Raw genomic sequence first — 22,982 nt, 5'->3', positions numbered from 1 at the left:
TTTAACTTTATTGGTATGAAAAGTAATTATTGTTCTTGGCATTGCAGTCTTTAAATATGTAAAATGTAGTTTATTATCTTGTAGATATGTGAAATGTTTTTCGTTGGAGTGGTAGGCAAGGCATCACACCCGTCTGGCTCACTTTCCCCGGCTCTCTCTCACGGTCCGGCACAATGCTCGCTTCTCCCCTCATGGCCAGGAAGAAGGAAGTTCGATACCCAAACAGATCGAAGTAGACATGTTGGTCAATCCATTCAAGTCAGAAGCAATGATAAACACTGATGTTAAACAAAACACTGCTGCACACACGAGGGGAGTTCCTATCCATAGGGGAAATTATGTGTAGCAAATCGGAACTTATATATGTATGTACAAACGGTTGACAAGATACTGGCCCAACTACTTGTCAACTGGATGCATGGCCTCCCAAGATACGCCGGATCCTTGGCACTATCTACTGGCCTGCTACTACTAGTAATTTCAAGCTAGATTAGTTGACTAATTAGCCTCCGTCTGTCTCCCATGAGTCCATCATCGCTCCTCCTCGTTCTGCAAAACACCAGAACAATGTGCAACTACACTAGTAAGGATGAAGGCTGATCACCAGTAAATAGACAAGTACTATAAGCAGTCCCCTTCCGAGAAAATGCAGCCAAGCAGTCTAGCTAGCAGTGTGTTCATACGCACGAGCACGACCTTAATTGCCACAGCCAGGAAACTGCTGCGGCCACAGCCGGAGCGACGTGGATGCCCCTTCCTCCTTCACCTCCGGGAAGAAGCCCCCGAACAGTGTGGCCGGCTGTATCGGCGGCGCCATGAGCTCCGCCACCACCGCCGACGCCTCCACGGCAGCACGTTGCCGCCCCTCCTCGCTCATCTGACAAAGAGTAGAGACACATTCAGGAGGTCAGTATAGGAGGAATAGAAGGCAGTCACGCAGGACGCAGCGATGCAAACTACTCCTACCATGTGGCGAAGGAAACTGTTCTGGTCCTCCAGGATGTGCACCTGCATGACACACAAGACATGCACAGATCATTCACAGTTGCTTGCTTGTCTGCAACTTAAATCATTCCGGTTCCCCTACGACTAGAGCTACTTACCCTGTGGTATGATTCGTCCAACTGCTGCTGCAGCAGTTTTTCCTGCACGAAAAATAAAAACATGTGACCATTCACTCAAAACACTGACAGCAACATGTGAGCCGAGGTGAATTTTGTGCAATGCAGGGCGCGGTGTGTATGTGACTATGGGTACCTTCATCTCACGGACTTTAGCAAGTGCACGCTGTTGCTGCTGCTCCAGATCGCCGAGCTCCGCGGTTGCGGCGGGTGGCAAGTCGTCTCCGGACTGCCTCCTCACGCTGGCCTCGAGGCGGTCACGCTCACGCCTCAACCTTGAGATTTCGGCCAACAGCTGCTGTGTGCAAGAATCACAGAGATCATTCAGAATTGCAATCATGTAGTAGTTAACTCTCAGTGTACAAATGTATTTGTATTCTGTAGCTAGCACGCGACTACTTGTGACTGTTTGTTCATTAACCTGATGGTCATCATCAGGATTTATCCCCTGGAACTTGTCGTTGCTGATGCTCTTGTAGCGCTGCGTTAGCTCGCTCCAACTTAATAAATGACAAGTGAATGAGTATGTCAGCACTATACATAGAGTTATAGACAAGTACATAATTATACATCATGTACAAGTTTCAGTCACCGGGTGTTGTTCAGGTCATGCTACGATTATGCATGTAGATGAGGAATGCGGGGCGACTAGTATGTACAGTACTTGTTTAAGAACCAATTGTTGGCGAATTACTTGTGACTGATCGATGACATGTGAAATTTTGGGTGTTCATACTAAGGTAGGTACAGTAGGAACTGAATCTGACCATGAATCCTAATCTAAATTAAAAACGCATATCATTGCCAAAGTTGGCTCTCGTCTTCTTCTTTTTTTCCACAGAAATCAATTACGCACGCCAGGAAATGAAGATCCAGTACGATAATTGCTGAGTTCATCGAAACATAATGCAGAATTTCGCTTTGCAAGAACGAGTCGCTACACACATTAACACATGAGTAGAAATTAACAAGGAAATGAAGATCCAGGGCACTGCAGGATCGATCGAATCGAAACGGAAACGGTCGTGACGGGGTATCCGAAATAGGCAGCGCGCGACCGGAATGCATCGGGGCTTGGAGAAGGGGATCGGATCGAGGAAGGGAACGGGCGGACCTGGTGTGGGGGCTGCAGTAGTCCATCTGCCTGCCGGCGCTGTCGAAGACGAGGACGCCGACGTCCGCCTCGCAGAGCGCGTCGAGCTCCTGCGCCTCCGTCAGCAGCTCGCCGAAGGTGGCCCGCCGCGAGACGCCGTCGTCGTCGTCGACCATCCTCTTCCCCTGCAAGCAACGCTGGGGTGGCCGGGCGAGGGAGACGCACGCACGCACCGGCCAGCGGTGGCGGTCGCGGTACAAACAGACCAAGAAAACACAGCAAGCGGCAGAGGACGCAGCAAAGGAGGGGGCGGTATGTGTATGGAGCACAGTGGCTTCCGATGAGGTTCCGCGGCTTCATGATGAGCTTGAGGTGGAGCGGAACAAAAGCGGGCTTCGCGGTGGCTTCGTTGGTTGCCGATCTCGGCAACTCCACCGGTCGCCGAGCCTCTTTCCGGCTGGTGGAATATTGCCGTTTCGGGCCTAAAGCGAAAGTCGTGACCACCAGGGAACGAGATTCTACCATGATTTAGCTCCGATATCTTTTTTCCGGAAAAAAAAACTCCGATATCTTTCTTATTAAGGAACGACAGTAAACTGATCCTAAAAGCAACTGCAACGCGTCAACCCAAACTGACGATGGTTTTGTCTGTTTTTCATCTGTTTGGGTCTGTCACCTGCTCGGCATCCGTCTTATTTAATATTTGGATCGAAAGTACGTCCAACGTCCGCATTCAGTGTCGACACCATGACAACACCATACATTTCATACTGGCGTACTTATCAGCGACCGACACAAATGCCAGCACACAAAAAGGGACGGAAGTTCGACTCAAAGCCATCATGGTCATGCTAGCATACTTGCCGGCATACAAAAAAAATGGCGCTCACTGTCAGAGATCACTAGTCGTCGAACTTGAGCATGTCGGCCTATATTTTCTCGAACCATGGATTCTTCCTTGGTAACACGGTGTTCAGATCCACCTTCATGATCTCCATCCCCGTCATCATGCTAGCGAGAGCCACTTCTTTTGTATTGCTCTTGGCATTGACGACCTCGATCTCTAGCATCTTGGCTTACTTCTTCGCCTCCATCTCAAGCATCCTAACTTGCTTCTCAACCTCCATCTCATGCCTTCTCCTTTGGATCTTCATGAAGGCGTTCATTTTCTCTTCCTTGTCTTGCCGGCGCTTCTCCTCCCTTGAATTCTTCTTGGACATCATGCCCTCCACGGTTGCGATCAAGGCGATCGACGCCGCATCCCGCTCGTCCCCTTCTTGTAGTTGGTCTTTTCCCGCGTCTGTGGCTTCTCACCCTCCCCAACCTCCTTCACAGCTTCCTTCCCCCTCCCATGCGCTGTGAGGACGGCATATTGGACCTTGAACTTCTCCTCATCTTTGATAATCCTCCAACAATGAGAAAGATTGAAGGACTTGCCTTCATGTTGGACCTTAAATGCCTCCAAAGCTTGAAATGTATACAAATGAATTATACGCAAGCATATTAGCAAATGAACATGCAAACAGAGAGGGGGGGTATGCATGTATACCATGTCTTGCATGTCGATACCGCTCAAAGGACGTGCCTTGATGCTCTCATAAGTGACACAAGACTTGTTGCACTCTTGTTGGATCACCTCCCATCCCTTTAAAATGGACACCCACCCACGCGTGCTTTGCATTTGGTACGACGGAAACTTCTTGCATTCGTGAAACTCACGATGGACAAGAATCCAAAAGGTTGATGCCTTCTGTTTGGTGCCGACCTTGGGGTCTTGCCCAATGTCCATCCAACATTCACAAAGGATATTGTCCTCGACCGTCGTGTATGCCTTCGTTTGTCTCTCTTGTGCTTCGGTTGCACTCCAGTGGTTTGGTTGCCGAGCTCGTCCTCGAACAAAGGCTCTTGTGCTTCGGTTGCACTCCAGTGGTTTGGTTGCGTCTCTCTCTCTCGCCTGCTCTTCCCCGTCACATTACAGCGTCTAACCTCCATGCAAATGCAAGCAGCTATAGCTCCAACGGAAATCAAATCAAATCAAATCACCGCCAGTCAAAAAAAGGGGGATCAAATCATCAATCGATGCATGCAGCCATCTTTATTAATTATTTTACAAAGGTCCTCCAATAGAAAACGACGCGAAAATCATACAGTTCAAATTTGAAAAAATGGAAATCGTAACTCGGATGATGGAAATGGTATGATTGTTTTCGGGGGTTTATGTGAGAGGTGTGAGCTCTATACTTTTTAAAGATTTTACGGTACCCTATACTACTTGCTTCCCCGGCTGGCCACCACGATCGCGTCCATCGAGCCAGTATTGAGTTGCCGCTTCTCCACGCCTCTTTTCCCGTCGTTTTCAACCATACAAGGATAGGTGGGTCATTTCAACGGAATGTACATCCACCTCGTATTATACACATATATAGCTAGCCATATCATATGAGCGCGGCCCATGAAAAAAACCAGATGAATTTCACGCCCGCGTGTCGCCCACCCAAAAAGACACCTTTCACGATCACGCGCGTGACGATCACGCCCGCCTGCCTGCCCGACGATCACGCGCATCCCGATCTGGATGCCCAACTGGCCTAGCGTCGTTGGCGGACTGCCATGTGGAAGACCTCCATTGCCGGAGGCCTGCCGTGCAAAAGACTGCCGTCGTCGGGTACAACCCCGTATTCCAACCCCGTCCGACGCCGCATCTCGTTGTCCCTAACCCACGCCGGTTACGGAAGTTGCCACCCGCGTCCTGGACGTCGACGTCGTACGACTTCCCGCCGCGTTCGTCGATTCTGACGACGTCGACATCCCACGCCACGTCCACCGCCTATGTCCTCGGTCGTTCCTCGCCGCCAGGCCCTCCGTGGATCCGCCCCGTAATCCCCGTGAGGGCCGGATTCGACGTCTTCCACGTCGCCGTCGTCATGAATCACGCCGGAGGCCCCTGCCTCAAAGCCCTGTCGGGCTTGACCGGCGACGTCTACACCGCCGCACAAGGTTTGTCATCTAACCCTTGTACGACGTGTCGAAATGATTATTTTTAGACCATCGACACGGCTCACTATATGAACTTTGAATTTAACCGGCGATAAGAAAACTTTATCAATGTTTTATAGTGTTATTAGTTTGGTGTGTTTAAATGGACCAACTAACCTCATTTACTGGTGATAATAATAGTACGGATAAGGTGAGTCAGACCGGTAACGTTACTAACAATGAAGATAATGACAACAACGACAACTAATCATGGACTTCATATGATATCCTACCTTTGGAGTATTTTGAAAATAATGAACATGGTGCATACAACAAAAACTTAAGTGAAGTCCATTTTTATTTCATTTTTAAAATGGCAGAGGACGACATGTCTAATTATTTGTCTATGTATTTAATGTACAGGAAGACCTGGACGTTGAGAATAAGCAAAATAACTTGAGTCAGGTTCATTCAAACATTTTGTACGGGATACTAATTGACATTGCTTCATATTTAATTTTGCAGGAGTGTTCGGATGGTCCTGGCGGTGATCACGACGAGTCAAAGATGGACATTGAGGAGGCTCAAAATCAGGAGTAGATGTTGGAGACGCATTGGAAGATCATGGCTCTAAAAATTCGGTCCCAAGGGGATGCATATACTTTCTATAATACTCACACCAAAGAGAATGGGTTCAGCATCAGAAAAGAGAAGGTGAAATGAGGGAAAAGTGCTTCTGCAATTATATGGTATAGCCGGTTCCTTTGCTCGAGGGTAGGGAGAAGGCCGCGCAAATTCATAACCATGGAAGGCCGAAGCCGCAGGCTCAGACCCTGCAGCTGCGGCCCGAGACTCGTTGCGACTGCGGCCCCATTTGTAAAGTTCGGTTCATCGCGGCATTTGTGGACCACCACCACCACCACACGATGGCTCGACCCAACGAGGTCCCATTTTTATGGTCACACTGATGGATTGGAGATGGCAAGAGGGCAGATATATCGGCGATGCAAGGGGCTGGGATCAGATAGCATATGGTAGTCAACAACTTTATCAACATGTACAATTTGTATGATAAGTGCAGACTTATTAGGCGTGATGTTTTTAATCTGTGCTACAGAGAAGAAAATGAAGCTCATTGCAAAGGGTGATGCTGAGACGGCAGGGGGCATTATGACGAGCAGAAAGGGAAATGACCGTTATTTATTTGAGTATGTGCTTGATAATGAAGGGCGGTTGATGAGTATGTTCTGGTACGACGCGGAGTCATGGCGGACTATCAGAACTACGGAGATGTGGTGGTGTTTGGCAACACATATAAGATGATCATATATGGTATGCCATTCGTCTCCTTTGTTGGTGTTAATAACCACCGTTGCATCATCGTGTTTGGTTGCGCCATAGTATCTGAAGAGACCGAAGGGATGTACGTGTGACTGCTCGATATTTATGAGAGCAAACTGTCAGGTGAATCTGAAGTCAACAATCATAGACAATGACGCTGCAATGATCCGAGCAATTCAAAGTGTCCTTCCGGATGTGTTCCATCATCTTTCTTGGTGGCATATCGAGAAAAATATGGAGAGTCGCCTATATTGCAAGTGATTGGATGAGTTCAAATCGCCCTTATACTATGCCATTTCTCAAGCCAACTCTGAGAAGAGACGGACCACTTTTGTTAATAAATGGTAGACAGACAAAACTAAAGACGGGCTTAACAAGATGTATAGAAAGAGAAGGCTTTGAGCCGCATCATATCTTTTAGAAGGAATTTTTTTTAACTAGAGGAGCGAAAGTCTCAATTCCTGCCTTCACCTTCACCTCGACTATGATATGGCCATCGTTGATTTGGTAGTGCATTATGAGAATCGAATAGTTCGTCTCCGTGAGAATGAAGTGCACGATGACTGTGACGCGAATCAGAAACTACCACCGTCGGTTACTGAATATAAGGCCATAGCATGCTGCCGCTGTATTCACTCGTGCTAACTTTTACATTCTACAGGATGATCTGAAAAAGACGGGATAGTTAGACATACTTGAGGCGCTGGTGGGAATTGAGCGTCAAACATTCATCATGAAAGCCCAAAATTTCAGTGAAATTTCGTTGAGATGTTTTACCCTGGTCCTGGGTGAAAGCCCAAAATCCCATGGATGGGTGGCGATGACCCCTTGTTGTCATTTTCTTCCCGAAAACGCCACCATTGGACATATGAGTGGTGTTCGGAGCTTTGGCATGTGTGGTAGTATGCCGGTGGTTCTTCAGTGGCGTTATTGCTAGGCAGTTTGCGGTCAGGATGAACGACACGAGCGATTTTTCGGATTGAACCGTGGCCCGCTCGGTCCGAGCCGGCTCGTGGCCCGCTCGGTAAAAAATCCAGCCAGTCCGGGCTGCACAATTCAGCCCGAAACTTCGTCGGTCCGGTCTTTAACCGGGACCGCTCGCAGGACTGAGAAGACACCGCATCGTGGCCTCTGCTAGTGTCGCCGCCGTCTTCTCTCCTTGCGCCGTTGCCGTCTCCAAGGACGTCGCGCCGCCTGCTCCTTCATGGGCAACTCTTCTCAAGCACGGCTGCTGCACGCATGCACCAGCACGTGCAGAAGTAGTGCCCAGCACCAGCGCACGCACGCACCCACGGCCACCACTACACAACATCCACGGCCACCGGCTTCGATGACGCTGGCAAGCAAGTCTAGTGAATGCTCCGTGCCAGGATCTATCATCTGGTAGGTTGGAACCGAAGCGGGATGCCCTACACCGCCGCATCCGTCATCGTTTCCTTGGTCTACGTGCCAAGTTCCTTGGTCATCTGTACATCGGCCGCCGTGCCAAGTTCTACGTCGCCGCCAGGCCGCGGCCTCCCTCCTCGGTTCCTAAGCTCCCCCTAGTGCTCCCGAAGCCGCCAGACACCTCCACGACGACTTTCGTATTAGCATGTGTGAGTGGAATGGAGGATTCCGACAGGTTGCTGTAATTTTGAGTGAACACTTGTCTTGGTTGATTATAATTTCGTATTAGGTTTACTGTTTGTTTGGTCATCAGTCAGGTGCCAAGATATAATGATAATACTGCAGTACTGGAGTAGTATACGAGAGACTGCCGTAAGCCTTGCAAGACACTAATAGTGCGGCGTGCAGTCGGTGGGCACGCACGGCGCTGCGCGACGCCGAATCTGCACTGGATAACTCTAGTTTATATTACTAGCACGTATTGCGTTAAGCTGCAGGAATTTAAGCTTTCCCGTCAATTTGCGGGGGGTGGGAACCATGGGAATGGCACGGCAGCTTTCCCGTCACGGCGTTTGGTAAGATAAGATCCCATGGGAATTGCACTGCACGGCCTGCCCTGCCCTGCTAATGATTGAGGCCTCCCAGTAATTAATTAACCACAGTAGTAAACTAATCAGTGCGTCAACTTCACGTGACCAACGGGTTCGATTCACCCGACACTGAGAAACGACTCACACGTCCACGGCAGACCAGTCGTCTCACTGACACACGGGACCCACAAACGTCGGTCCCACCCGTCAGCAAGTCCCTTCGGCGCCACACCACCTACCACTACCGGAAGGGCCCCTACCGCCACTCCATTTATAGCCATAGAGAATAAATTTCTCATCCGTAGCGATACTGAAGTCCGTCCGAATCATATTAGCAATTGCCGCATTTTATGATTATGAAGTTTAGCAAATGGACGTCAAAACGGCATTCCTTAATGGTTTTTTTAAGGAGGAGTTGTATATGATGCAACCGGAAGGTTTTGTCGATCCTAAGAGTGCTGATAAGGTATGCAAGCTCCAGCGCTCTATCCATGGGCTGGTGCAAGCATCTCGGAGTTGGAACATTCGTTTTAATGAGGTGATTAAAGCATTTGGGTTTATACAGACTTATGAAAAAGCCTGTATTTTCAAGAAAATGAGTGGGAGCTCTGTAGCATTTCTCATATTATATGTGGAGGACATATTGTTGATGGAAAATGATATAGAATAATTGGAGAGCATAAAGGCCTACTTGAACAAGTGTTTTTCAATGAAGGGCCTTGGAGAAGCTGCTTATATATTAGGCATCAAGATCTATAGAGATAGATTAAGACGCCTCATAGTTCTTTCACAAAGTACATACCTTGACAAGATATTGAAGAAGTTCAATATGGATAAGTCAAAGAAGGGGTTATTGCCTGTATTGCAAGGTATGAGATTGAGTAAGACCCAATGCCCGACCATGGCAGAAGATAGAGAGAATATGAGTACCATCCCCTATGCTTCAGCCGTAGGCTCTATTATGTATGCCATGCTGTGTACCAGACCTGATGTGAACCTTGCCATAAGTTGTGTAGGGAGGTACCAAAGTGATCCCGGTATGGAACACTGGACAACGGTCAATAATATCCTTAAGTACCTGAAAAGGACTAAGGAAATGTTTCTCGTTTATGGAGGTGAGGAAGAGCTCGTCGTAAAGGGTTACGCCAATGCTAGCTTCGACACAGATCCAGATGACTCCAAGTCACAAACCGGATACGTGTATATTTTGAATGGTGGGGCAGTCGGCTGGTGTAGCTGCAAGCAAGGCATCGTGGTGGCATCTACATATGAAGCGGAGTACATAGCTGCTTCGGAAGCAGCACAAGAAGGCATCTGGATGAAAGAGTTCATCACCGACCTAGGAATGATTCCCACCGCGTCGGGTCGGATGACACTTTTCTGTGACAAAACTGGAGCTATTGGCATAGCCAAGGAGCCTAGATTTCATAGGAAGACCAAGCACATCAAGCGCCGCTTCTACTCCATCCGGGATTACATCCAGGAAGGAGATATAGATATTTGTAAAGTACATACAGATCTGAACGTTGTAGACCTTTTGACTAAACCTCTTCCACGACCAAAACATGATCAACACCAGAATGCTATGGGTGTTCGATTCATCACAATATAACTAGATTATTGACTCTAGTGCAAGTGGGAGACTATTGGAAATGTGCCCTAGAGGCAATAATAAAGTGGTTATTATTATATTTCGTTGTTCATGATAATTGTCTATTGTTTATGCTATAATTGTATTAACCGGAAACAGTAATACATGTGTGAATATATAGATCACAATGTGTCCCTAGTGAGCCTCTAGTTGGCTAGCTCGTTCATCAATAGATCATCATGGTTTCGTGATCATGGACATTGGATGCCATTGATAACACGATCACACCATTAGGAGAATGACGTGATGGACAAGACCCAATCCTAAGCATAACACTAGATCGTGTTGTTCGTCTGCTAAAGCTTTTATAATGTCAAGTATCATTTCATTAGACATTGAGATTGTGCAACTCCCGAATACCGCAGGAATGCTTTGGGTGCATCAAACGTCACAACGTAACTGGGTGGCTATAAAGGTGTACTACGGGTATCTCCGAAAGTGTCTGCTGGGTTGGCATGAATCGAGACTGGGATTTGTCACTCCGTGTGACGGAAAGATATCTCAGGGCCCACTCGGTAGAACATCATCATAATGAGCTCAATATGACTAAGGAGTTAGCTACGAGATGATGTGCTACGGAACGAGTAAAGAGACTTGCCGGTAGCGAGATTGAACAAGGTACGGGGATACCGACAATCGAATCTCGGGCAAGTTATATACCGGTAGACAAAGGGAATTGTATACGGGATTGAGTGAATCCTTGACATCGTGGTTCATCCGAGGAGATCATCGTGGAACATGTGGGAGCCAACATGGATATCCATACTCCGCTATTGGTTATTGACCGGAAAGGTGTCTCGGTCATGTCTACATGCTTCCCGAACCCGTAGGGTCTACACACTTAAGGTTTGATGACGCTTGGGTTGTATGGGAATAGTGTACGTGGTTACCGAAGGTTGTTTGGAGTCCCGGATGAGATCCCGAACATCATGAGGAGCTCCGGAATGGTCCAGAGGTAAATATTGATATATAGGAAGTCCTGTTTTGATCACCGAAAAAGTTTTGGGCTCATCGGTAGTGTACCGGGATTGCCGAGAGGGTGCCAGAGGACCCCCGGGAGGGGTGTGACGACCAAAGGACTTCATGGGCTGTTAGAGGAGGTGGACCAGCCCAGATCAAAGGTATGAATATGCTCTACCTCATCACTCGTTGCTGGTTTCTCCATAGATAGATCCTTGTATGGCGTAGGATTTTTTTTAAATTACTATGTTTCCCAACAGGTTGATGCACTAGCTCGAGTAAGTTGGAGTGTGGTTCAAATTCCGCAATCTTCTTGACTTTGTAGTTGAGACCCTTAAAGAAGCATGCCATTGTTTGCTCATCATCTTCCTTGACATTGGCTCGGATCATGGACATCTCCATTTCTTGATAGTATTCTTCTACCGACTTGATGCCTTGCTTGAGTTGTTGTAGCTTCTTGAAGAGATCCCGGTTGTAGTGGGTTGGAACAAAGCAAGCTCTCATGAGATCCTTAATTTGGGCCCAAGTGATGATAGGAAGTTCACCTCTTTCTCTTCGTCTTTCAATCACTTGTTCCCATCAAATTTGAATTTAGTCTTGGAACTCAAGTGAAACCATAACAATCTTCTTTTCTTCTTCAAAGTTGTGTAGACTGAATATCTTGTCAACTTTGAGTGCCCGTGATAGATAATCTTCGGTATCATTGCTTCCAGATAACTTAGGCATGGTGTAATTAGGATTGTCGAGGCGATGCTCCTGATTGTGGTTGTTTTTCTCGATGACTTTGTCTTGCGGAGGCGCATCATTGTCGAGTTGAGGTCGTTGTTGTTCTTGCCTTGGAGCTTCCTCATCACGTGGTTCATCGTGATGAGCTTGAGGTTGTTGTCGAGGTCCTCGCGCACTGTGACGGAGCTCTTGGTGCTACTCTTGGTGCGCAGCTTCTTCTTGACGTTCATGCCGGAGTGCTTCTTGTTCTTTGCGCGCTTGGAGGTTGTGCTCTTGCATGGCGTGTGTTGCTTCGCGTAGAGAATGTTGAGCTTCAAGCGCTTGTTCTTCACGTCGTCGTTCGTGTTCATAACGTTGTTTTATGCGTTCTTACTCCAAAGCATCTTGTTCTTGTCAATGTCGTCATTAACGCTCGCGAAGTCGATCTTGTGATCCATTGCAATGGAAATGATTGTCTGATTGTTGGTGATGTTGAGCTCGAGAAGGATTTGCGACGGAAAGGTACTCGTTGGAGTGGCGACTTGAGTGGCGCCATCGTGATGAAGTAGAAGTGGAGGACACACGGGTCACCACCAAGGCACAAATATCCACTATTTGTCTTGAAAGCTTGCCATAGAGGTAGTCCCTCGTGCAATCCTCGGATTCATCCAAGTTGGTGGCGGGTTGATCCATTCGATCATTCGTTGCTTCATGTGTTTGGCGCATTCCGTTTTGAGCTGCGAAGAAATGTAGTTTGTTGACGTAGTTGTTCTCGTCGTCGTCGTCGTGCTCCTCAAATGACAGGTTTGACATGGTGGTCCTATCCATAGCACTCAAGTAGATAAAAGTCTAGGAATGAGAAGACAATATCAATTACCGATCCAAAAGTTGAAAATGGATTAAGATCACCCAATGTGCAAATATGGAAATAGTAGAATTGATACCGAAGATTGTCCTTCTCACACCTACACAAATAAAGCTTATGGAGTAGCTTGGTTCGAAAGGTGGAACAAAATTCAAGTAATTCGAAGATAAGATTCAATAATGTTGAAAAAGATTAGCAATATTGCAAGTAAGACAAAAGAGATCAAGAACAGTGAGTGTACAAGGAAACACATACACAGATAGAAAAATGGGATTGTGCAACCAACAATGAGCACAAAATGTGGAAACCACGGAAAATGCTCGTGTTGCACAACACTAGAGACACTAGCATGATTGCTCAAATGTGTGTGATAACCAAGTACATTGAGCATCTATATATAAACAGAATTTCAAAACATCTATAAACATAATTGAACATCTATGATATTCGCATTTCATAGAAAATATACAACCAAATACATTGCATGATTGCCTTATATATATTCGCACTCCGTAGAAAATATATAACCATATGTACCATATTCCATATATAATCTAGCATCCACTCTAACCTCATATTCCATATATAATCTAGCATCCACTCTAACCTCTTGTTAAAATCCTTTGTTTTTCATGCCATGTAATCAAACAAACTCAAAATCCTATGTTTCTTCTATTCCTGATTTAATTAGTTAAGAAGCAAGGTTCATATCAGAATAGTGAAGTGTCAAACTGAGACAAACAACTTGCTAACATATCACAAAATTCATCAATATGACAAGCCATCACATCAAACAAGTTCCTCAAATCCATCAATCTCAGAAAACATATCACAAAATTGCATGAAACTGCTTGCTAACATATCACATCAAGCAAGTTCCTCAAACTACTTGCTAACGTATCACAAAATTCATCAATCACACTAGCCATCACATCAAACAACTTCCTCAAATTCATCAATCTCAGAAAACTATGAAATTGAGCAGGCCGGCGGCCATGGCGTCCCTGCGCTCGGGCAGGCCGGTGGCCATGGCGCCGCCGCGCTCGGGCACAATGAGGGGGCGGGTCGTTTAGATCGAGGGAAGGAGTAGAGGCCAGCGGAGCTCACCGTGGGATCGAGGAGGGCCGGGGCGTAGCAGGGGCTCGTGGAGGAGGCGCGGGTGGCCGGCGTCGGGGGCGGCGACGACGAGGACGAATTCGGGGGCGACGGTGAGCTCCGGCAGCCTGGCGGCTCGGGGCAGGGCACGATCGGCGTCGACGGATCGAATGGGAGAATTGATGCCGAAAAATGGGCAGGGAGTTATATGTATAGACCTTTAGTCCTGGTTCCAGCCACGAACCTGGTGTTCTAGTAATCTGTGAGCCACAGGGGACTCAGCAATCTCATTTCCAAAGGTATCAAGAGTAGCAAAGATTAATGGGTGAGGCCTGGTTAAGTGGTGAGGTTGCAGCAGCGGCTAGGCATATATTTGGTGGCTAACTTACGAGTACAAGAAATAAGAGGGGGGAAGATCTACGCATAACGGACGTGAACTACTCATGATCAAAAGAATGAACCTGAACACCTACCTACGTCAGACATAACCCCACCGTGTCCTCGATCGGAGAAAGAACTCACGAAAGAGACAGTCACGGTTACACACACAGTTGGCATATTTTAATTAAGTTAACTTCAAGTTATCTATAACCAGTGTTAAACAAAGTTTCCATGTTGCCACATAACCGCGGGAACGTCTTTCCGAAAAGATTTAACCCTGCAGGGGTGCTCCAACTAGTCCATCACAAGTTACCACAAGCCGCATAGAAATCCTCAATCACGAAGCTCGCGATCTCGTCGGATTCCCTAGTGGAAAACCTCAACTCTGAGATTACCCAAAGCTTCACCGGAATCCCGATGCACAAGATATCTCGTCAAAGGTAAAACTAATCCAGCAAGGCCACCCGGTGTGTCGTCGAACCCGATAGGAGCCGCGTATCTTGTTCTCAGGACACACCGTCTATGCAAAGTGGACGGTAGCCAAACCTCGAGTTGCCCCGAGGTGGCACCGCCGACTGCTAGGTGGGTGGACCAACACTCATGCGGAGCACTGGCCCGGGGGGTTGATTAAATTATCCTCGGGGTCCGGAAAGTCCCTATGCAATTTTATTAGGTGATTAGGCAAATGTAGTACAAATGTTGGGCCTTGCCACACCAGCTTTAATCTAAAACAAATTATCAAGGGGGTCCCCATAACAACCCCGATCGTGTTAGGAGCGCTCATTTATGGAACATAACACCGGTAGCCGGAAACTAAGGGGGCAAAGGTGGAATAAAACACCAGGCTAGAAAGGTCGAGCCTTCCACCTTTTACCAAGTATATAGGTGCATTAAATTAAATAGCATTTAATATGGTGATATAAAAAGGAACCCATGTTATCACATGGAAGAAACTTCACCTGCAACTAGCAACGCTAACACGGGATTAAGCAAGCAGTAACATAGCCAATCAGTGGTTTGCTAGGTCGAACAGGTTGAAGGTTTTTCATGGCATTGTTGAGAGGCTGGTTTTTAACAGGTGGTAGGCAACGAGGCATAATCGATAGAAACAGTAAAACTAGCATGGCAATGATAGTAATGGTATCTGGGGAAATGGTCATCTTGCCTGAGATCCCGCTTGGAAGAAGAATGACTCCGTGAAGCAGACAAATCGACGTAGTCGAACGGGTCCTCACATCCGACACGCTTGCGGAACTCTATCGAGACGAAGCAAACCGGAAACACAAATCAACACATGATATACACCACACGATGTACAACACATATGATGCATGAGCAGCTGAAAACATACAAGTCACTGCATGGCAAATCATACAAACAAACGCTACACATTAAGTGAAGCTCAATACACAACGAGTTGCATATCGATGAAACTCCACATTTAATTGTTTAGTTCACTCCCGTTTAGGAACGCGACAATATTAAATGTTGTTACACATGCAAGAGGTGAAGCAGGTGATTCTACATGTCATCCCAGTCGGTTAACACGTGGAACATAGAACGGAGCCACGGTTACAAGAGACATGCAACACAGGACATTATGCCATGAATGTGACATGCATGCAAGTTTACAACAACACTGGCAAGAAGAAAAGAAGCATGTGTCACCATGGCGAACGAAAGGGAACCATGGCGGCAAAACGGAAACAATGCCACGGCAACGTTCCGATCCCGATAACTCGAGGAGATACCGGTGTCAGCGATTAGGGAGTGCGTGCGTGACATGCCAAATAATGATGGGGTGATCCCGCTTACCGGGTTCCCATGTGTCGGGGGCACGACAAAAGGAAAACAACGTGCAGCTAACATGGCATACACGAAACGGACGATAGGACAACTCATACAGCAATGCATGCCTCGAAATTAATAAAATCACAGCAGGAAAAATATATGCATGGACGAATTACAACATAGTGTATAGGACGAGAATTGGATCAAGCCCGAGGGGCTGAGTGTGTGCTTGAAAGGAATTTTTTTTTAACTAACTAACATAAGTAAAAAATAATTGAGAACTCTCTAGGATTTGATCCCAAGACCTCCTTGCTAAGTGCATGGAAAGCTAACTAGCTAGACTGATGCATTATTGCATGCGTTAGAATCGGGACTCTGGTTCTAATAAACGTGCTGCTGACACTAGCCTTTGACCAAAACAAAGCGAAGGACTGGAGCAAAAGAAGATAAAAATTGGAGCAAGAGTGGGGTTCGAACCGCGGTCTCCTGGCTGCAATTGTGCTAGGCTAACCAGTAGAATAAGAAGTTAATCTGATTGAATACCAGTCCAGACTTAACTAAATCTATAGCTCAACTGAACCTGACTGAAAACAAGAGGAATATGGCATAAGAAAAGGATCAAGACCTCCTTGCTAAGTGCATGGAAAGCTAACTAGCTAGACTGATGCATTATTGCATGCGTTAGAATCGGGACTCTGGTTCTAATAAACGTGCTGCTGACACTAGCCTTTGACCAAAACAAAGCGAAGGACTGGAGCAAAAGAAGATAAAAATTGGAGCAAGAGTGGGGTTCGAACCGCGGTCTCCTGGCTGCAATTGTGCTAGGCTAACCAGTAGAATAAGAAGTTAATCTGATTGAATACCAGTCCAGACTTAACTAAATCTATAGCTCAACTGAACCTGACTGAAAACAAGAGGAATATGGCATAAGAAAAAATAGGAGCAGCTGGGATTCGAACTCCAGACCACCCAGATTAACAAGCGTGGGATGACCAGCTCAGCTAGCGAGTGTTTACAAACGAACTCCATGGCTCTACTAAATATTGCATACTCCAGAACGGATCTAGGAAGAAAAAAATGCACGAACTTCAGATCGGAGGGGCTGCTTATAGAGGGGAATCGCAGGTCTCGGCCATGGAGAGAAGAAGCAGAGGAGGGCTCTCGCGGGAGGAGGCATCCTGGTCTGGCGAGGCCATGGCGGCAGCTCGCGTCAGGCTGTAGGCCGACAGGAAGAAGACCCCGCAGGCAGGCCGGCGAGGCCTCCGCAGCGGTGGGGAAGGAGAGGCTCGCGCTCCGGCGACCGGCGGGACTCCGGCGGCGGCCAGCTGCGGTGGGAGGCGACCGGAGACGGGCGGGATAGATCCCGGCAGCGGAGGCTCGCGCGCCGACGGCGACCTGATGCGGCGGCGCGCGGTGTGCAGGGGCTCTGGCGGCGGGGCAGTTGCGGCTGCGGCACGGGTCCGAGGGCGGCGGGGCTCCGGCCGGTGGCTGCTGGCGCGAGCGCGGGGGAGCTCGGGGCAGGAGGGGCGCACGAGCACGGGCACAGGAGGCGCTGCCATGGACGGGAAGATCTGCGGGCATGGGAAATCCCCTGTGGTTGCCCGGACATTGTCCACTTGGGTGGACATTGTCCGGTAGGTGAGATTTTGGGCAAATCTGAGCCATTAGATGTGAATCCAATGGCTAGATTTGTTCAGAGGGTTTGGGCTGCGGGATTTAGAAGGGTGAGGGCTAGCAGGTGGAGTTTTTGAGGGGGGTGGCTGCAAAAATGGCTAGGGGAAACCCTAGTGAAGTGACACGGGTCTCTGTAGGGGGGTGTTACTTATATAGGGTTGGTCTCTGGTGGGGTGGACCTCGTCCGTCCGATCGCTATCCGATGACCACGAACGGAGGAAGTGGCTAGGTGGAACTAGTGGGCTGTGTGGAGCGGTTATCCGGAGACGAGAGGGGAAACAGGCAGCGCGCCAACGAATTTTTAAACACCGACATATGTCCGACGGTAGACCGAATGCGGTGCCGCTACGGTCGACCGTTCGGGTACCAGACGAACTCCGATCGCGACGAAATTCGACAGGCGGCTTAGCTATAACTAATTACGACCGCATGCCAAGTTTCACCTCGATCAGAGAAAGTTTTCAACACACTTTTAAAACAGGGTTTTGACGATGCCGCGGGCGCGTGCGTGTGCGGTCGGACTCAGAATGGACAACGACGAGAACCGACAACTACTAACGAATGCAAGTTTTGAAAACTGACGACAACGGAGAAGCCGCAATGCAGATGATGCAGATGATGCGATGAAGATGCGACAAAAGAAAATAGACACACGACGAAAACGGAAAGAAGGGGGAATCTTCTGGAACATCGGCACCGGGCTGTCACATGTGTGTGGTCCAATGAACGTTGAAGCTCGCGGTGGCTATCGTTATGTTCTCACTCTCACCGATGATTTGAGTAGGTATGGGTATATCTACTTGATGAAGCACAAATCTGAGACATTTGAAAAGTTCAAGGAATTTCATAGTGAGGTTGAGAATCAATGTGACAGAAAAATTAAGTGTCTACGATCTGATCGTGGAGGAGAATATTTGAGTCATGAGTTTAGCACACACCTAAGGAAGTGTGGAATCGTTTCACAACTGACGCCGCCTGGCACACGCAACGCAACGGAGTATCTGAATGTCGTAATCACACTTTATTAGATATGGTGTGATCTATGATGTCTCTTACCGACTTACCGCTATCATTTTGGGGATACGCATTAGAAACTGCAGCATTCACTTTAAATAGGGCACCGTCTAAATCCGTTGAGACGACACCGTATGAACTATGGTTTGGCAAGAAACCTAAGTTGTCGTTTCTTAAAGTTTGGGGCTGCGATGCTTATGTGAAGAAACTGTTGGTGAACGTTGCAAGAGAAACAAAAAATTTCCTACGCGCACGAAGACCTATCATGGTGATGTCCATCTACGAGAGGGGATGAGTGATCTACGTACCCTTGTAGATCGTACAACAGAAGCGTTAGTGAACGCGGTTGATGTAGTGGAACGTCCTCACGTCCCTCGATCCGCCCCGCGAACAATCCCGCGATCAGTCCCACGATCTAGTACCGAACGGATGGCACCTCCGCGTTCAGCACACGTACAGCTCGACGATGATCTCGGCCTTCTTGATCCAGCAAGAGAGACGGAGAGGTAGAAGAGTTCTCCGGCAGCGTGACGGCGCTCCGGAGGTTGGTGATGACCTTGTCTCAGCAGGGCTCCGCCCGAGCTCCGCAGAAACGCGATCTAGAGGAAAAACCGTGGAGGTATGTGGTCGGGCTGCCGTGGAAAAGTCGTCTCAAATCAGCCCTAAAACCTCCGTATATATAGGTGGGAGGGAGGGGACCTTTCCTTGGGGCTCAAGGAGCCCCAAGGGGGTCGGCCGAGTCCAAGGGGGAAGGCTCCCCCCCCAAACCGAGTTGGACTTGGTTTGGTGGGTGGGAGTGCTTCCTTCCCTTCCCACCTCCCTTTTTTTTTCCTTTTCTCTTTGATTTTCTTTCCTAGGCGCATAGGGCCCTTTTGGGCTGTCCCACCAGCCCACTAAGGGCTGGTGCACCACCCTCATGGCCTATGGGCTTCCCCGGGGTGGGTTGCCCCCCCCCCCTCGGTGAACTCCTGGAACCCATTCGTCATTCCCGGTACATTCCCGGTAACTCCGAAAACCTTCCGGTAATCAAATGAGGTCATCCTATATATCAATCTTTGTTTCCGGACCATTCCGGAAACCCTCGTGACGTCCGTGATCTCATCCGGGACTCCGAACAACATTCGGTAACCAACCATATAACTCAAATACGCATAAAACAACGTCGAACCTTAAGTGTGCAGACCCTGCGGGTTCGAGAACTATGTAGACATGACCCGAGAGACTCCTCGGTCAATATCCAATAGCGGGACCTGGATGCCTATATTGGATCCTACATATTCTACGAAGATCTTATCGTTTGAACCTCAGTGCCAAGGATTCATATAATCCCGTATGTCATTCCCTTTGTCCTTCGGTATGTTACTTGCCCGAGATTCGATCGTCAGTATCCGTATACCTATTTCAATCTCGTTTACCGGCAAGTCTCTTTACTCGTTCCATAATACAAGATCCCGCAACTTACACTAAGTTACATTGCTTGCAAGGCTTGTGTGTGATGTTGTATTACCGAGTGGGCCCCGAGATACCTTTCCGTCACACGGAGTGACAAATCCCAGTCTTGATCCATACTAAGTCAACTAACACCTTTGGAGATACCTGTAGAGCATCTTTATAGTCACCCAGTTACGTTGTGACGTTTGATACACACAAAGCATTCCTCCGGTGTCAGCGAGTTATATGATCTCATGGTCATAGGAATAAATACTTGACACGCAGAAAACAGTAGCAACAAAATGACACGATCAACATGCTACGTCTATTAGTTTGGGTCTAGTCCATCACGTGATTCTCCTAATGACGTGATCCAGTTATCAAGCAACAACGCCTTGTTCATAATCAGAAGACACTGACTATCTTTGATCAACTGGCTAACAAACTAGAGGCTTGCTTGGGACGGTGTTTTGTCTATGTATCCACACATGTAAATGAGTCTTCATTCAATACAATTATAGCATGGATAATAAACGATTATCTTGATACAGGAATTATAATAATAACTATATTTATTATTGCCTCTAGGGCATAATTCCAACAGTCTCCCACTTGCACTAGAGTCAATAATCTAGCCCTCACATCATCATTCGAATTACATTGTAATAAATCTAACACCCATACAGTTCTGGTGTTGATCATGCTTTGGCCGTGGAAGAGGTTTAGTCAGCGGGTCTGCTACATTCAGATCCATGTGCACTTTGCATATATTTACGTCCTCTCCTTCGACGTAGTCGCGGATGAGGTTGAAGCGTCGTTTGATGTGTCTGGTCTTCTTGTGAAACCGTGGTTCCTTTGCTAAGGCAATGGCACCCGTGTTGTCACAGAACAAGGTTATTGGATTCAGTGCGCTTGGCACCACTCCAAGATCCGTCATGAACTGCTTCATCCAAACACCCTCCTTAGCCGCCTCCGAGGCAGCCATGTACTCCGCTTCACATGTAGAATCTTCTACGATGCTTTGCTTGGAACTGCACCAGCTTACCGCACCCCCATTAAGAATAAATACGTATCCGGATTGCGACTTAGAGTGGTCCGGATCTGTGTCAAAGCTTGCATCGACGTAACCTTTTACGGCGAGCTCTTCGTCACCTCCATACACGAGAAACATCTCCTTAGTCCTTTTCAGGTACTTCAGGATATTCTTGACCGCTGTCCAGTGATCCACTCCTGGATTACTCTGGAACCTACCTGCCATACTTATGGCCAGGCTAACATTCGGTCTAGTGCACAACATTGCATACATGATAGAACCTACGCTCTCTATCTTCATCAAATGCTGGGCACTGAGTCTTACTCAATCTCGTACCTTGTAAAACTGGCAAGAACCCTTTCTTGGACTGTTCCATTTTGAACCTCTTCAAAACTTTATCAAGGTATGTGCTTTGTGAAAGTCCTATCAGGCGTTTTGATCTATCCCTATAGATCTTAATGCCTAGAATGTAAGCAGCTTCTCCTAGGTCCTTCATAGAGAAACTTTTATTCAAGTAATCCTTTTTGCTCTCCAAAAACTCTACGTTGTTTCCAATCAGCAATATGTCATCCACATATAATATTAGAAACGCCACAGAGCTCCCACTCACTTTCTTGTAAATACAAGATTCTCCAACCACTTGTATAAACCCAAATGCTTTGATCACCTCATCAAAGCGCTTGTTCCAACTCCGAGATGCTTGCACCAGTCCATAAATGGATTGCTGGAGCTTGCACACCTTGTTAGCATTCTTAGGATCGACAAAACCTTCGGGTTGCATCATATACAATTCTTCCTTAAGGAAACCGTTAAGGAACGCCGTTTTGACATCCATCTGCCAGATTTCATAATCGAAAAATGCAGCTATTGCTAACATGATTCTGACGGACTTAAGCATCGCTACGGGTGAGAATGTCTCATCGTAGTCAACTCCTTGAACTTGCGAAAAACCCTTTGCCACAAGTCGAGATTTATAAACGGTCACATTGCCGTCAGCGTCCGTCTTCCTCTTAAAGATCCATTTGTTCTGAATTGCCTTGCGGTCCTCAGGCAGTACCTCCAAAGTCCACACTTTGTTCTCATACATGGATCCTATCTCGGACTTCATGGCTTCTAGCCATTTGTTGGAATCCGGGCCCACCATTGCTTCTTCATAATTTGCAGGTTCATTATTGTCCAACAACATGATTGACAAGACGGGATTACCGTACCACTCTGGAGTAGCACGTGGTCTCGTCGACCTGCGTGGTTCGACAGAAACTTGAACCGAAGTTTCATGATCATCATCATTAACTTCCTCCTCAACCGGCGTCGCAACGACAGAGGTTTCCCCTTGTCCTGCGCCACCATCCAGAGGGATGAGAGGTTCGACAACCTCGTCAAGTTCTATCTTCCTCCCATCAATTCTCTCGAGAGAAACTCCTTCTCGAGAAAAGCTCCGTTTTTAGCAACAAACACTTTGCCCTCGGATTTGAGATAGAAGGTGTACCCAACTGTCTCTTTTGAGTAACCTATGAAGACGCACTTTTCCGCTTTGGGTTCCAGCTTTTCAGGCTGAAGCTTTTTGACATAAGCATCACATCCCCAAACTTTAAGAAACGACAACTTTGGCCTTTTGCCATACCACAGTTCGTATGGTGTCGTCTCAACGGATTTTGATGGTGCCCTATTTAAAGTGAATGCAGCTGTTTCTAATGCATAACCCCAAAATGATAACGGCAAATCAGTAAGAGACATCATAGATCGCACCATCTCTAATAAAGTACGATTACGACGTTCGAACACACCATTACGCTGTGGTGTTCCAGGCGGTGTTAACTGTGAAACAATTCCACATTGTCTTAAGTGAGCACCAAACTCGAAACTCAGATATTC

General features: G+C 47.4%; 1 protein-coding gene across 2 annotated transcripts; it reads right to left on the bottom strand.

The window, feature by feature from the left end:
- Nucleotides 1–227: 227 nt before the first annotated feature.
- Nucleotides 228–2,597, bottom strand: LOC123408584 (MADS-box transcription factor 29-like). 2 transcript variants are annotated; one of them, XM_045101658.1, is made up of 7 exons: nt 2,236–2,597; nt 1,543–1,621; nt 1,258–1,419; nt 1,104–1,145; nt 967–1,008; nt 697–877; nt 228–549 (listed from the first exon to the last, which is right to left on the bottom strand). In XM_045101658.1, the coding sequence occupies exons 1-6, from the start codon at nt 2,388–2,390 to the stop codon at nt 698–700; spliced, it is 660 nt and encodes a 219-aa protein (XP_044957593.1). In that variant the 5' UTR covers nt 2,391–2,597; the 3' UTR covers nt 228–549; nt 697. The 2 variants fall into 2 exon arrangements, with proteins under 2 accessions (XP_044957593.1, XP_044957594.1); XM_045101659.1 differs by having other exon boundaries at nt 1,258–1,416; nt 2,236–2,595.
- Between the last annotated feature and the right edge of the window lie 20,385 nt (nt 2,598–22,982).

The sequence above is a fragment of the Hordeum vulgare genome, chromosome 7H (assembly GCF_904849725.1).
Source record: "Hordeum vulgare subsp. vulgare chromosome 7H, MorexV3_pseudomolecules_assembly, whole genome shotgun sequence".
Classification (NCBI taxonomy): Eukaryota; Viridiplantae; Streptophyta; class Magnoliopsida; order Poales; family Poaceae; genus Hordeum; species Hordeum vulgare.
The sequence above is the reverse complement of the archived record's forward strand: the minus strand, read 5'-3'. Positions and strand labels throughout refer to the sequence as shown.

Bases quoted from the DNA above. Each gene is read 5' to 3' on its own strand.
- LOC123408584 (XM_045101658.1), bottom strand. From the start codon at position 2,390: ATGGTCGACGACGACGACGGCGTCTCGCGGCGGGCCACCTTCGGCGAG. The intron at 1,420-1,542 runs GTTAATGAACAA...TCTTGCACACAG, and splicing joins ATCCTGATGATGACCATCAG to CAGCTGTTGGCCGAAATCTC. The intron at 1,009-1,103 runs GTAAGTAGCTCT...TGTGTCATGCAG, and splicing joins TGGACGAATCATACCACAGG to GTGCACATCCTGGAGGACCA.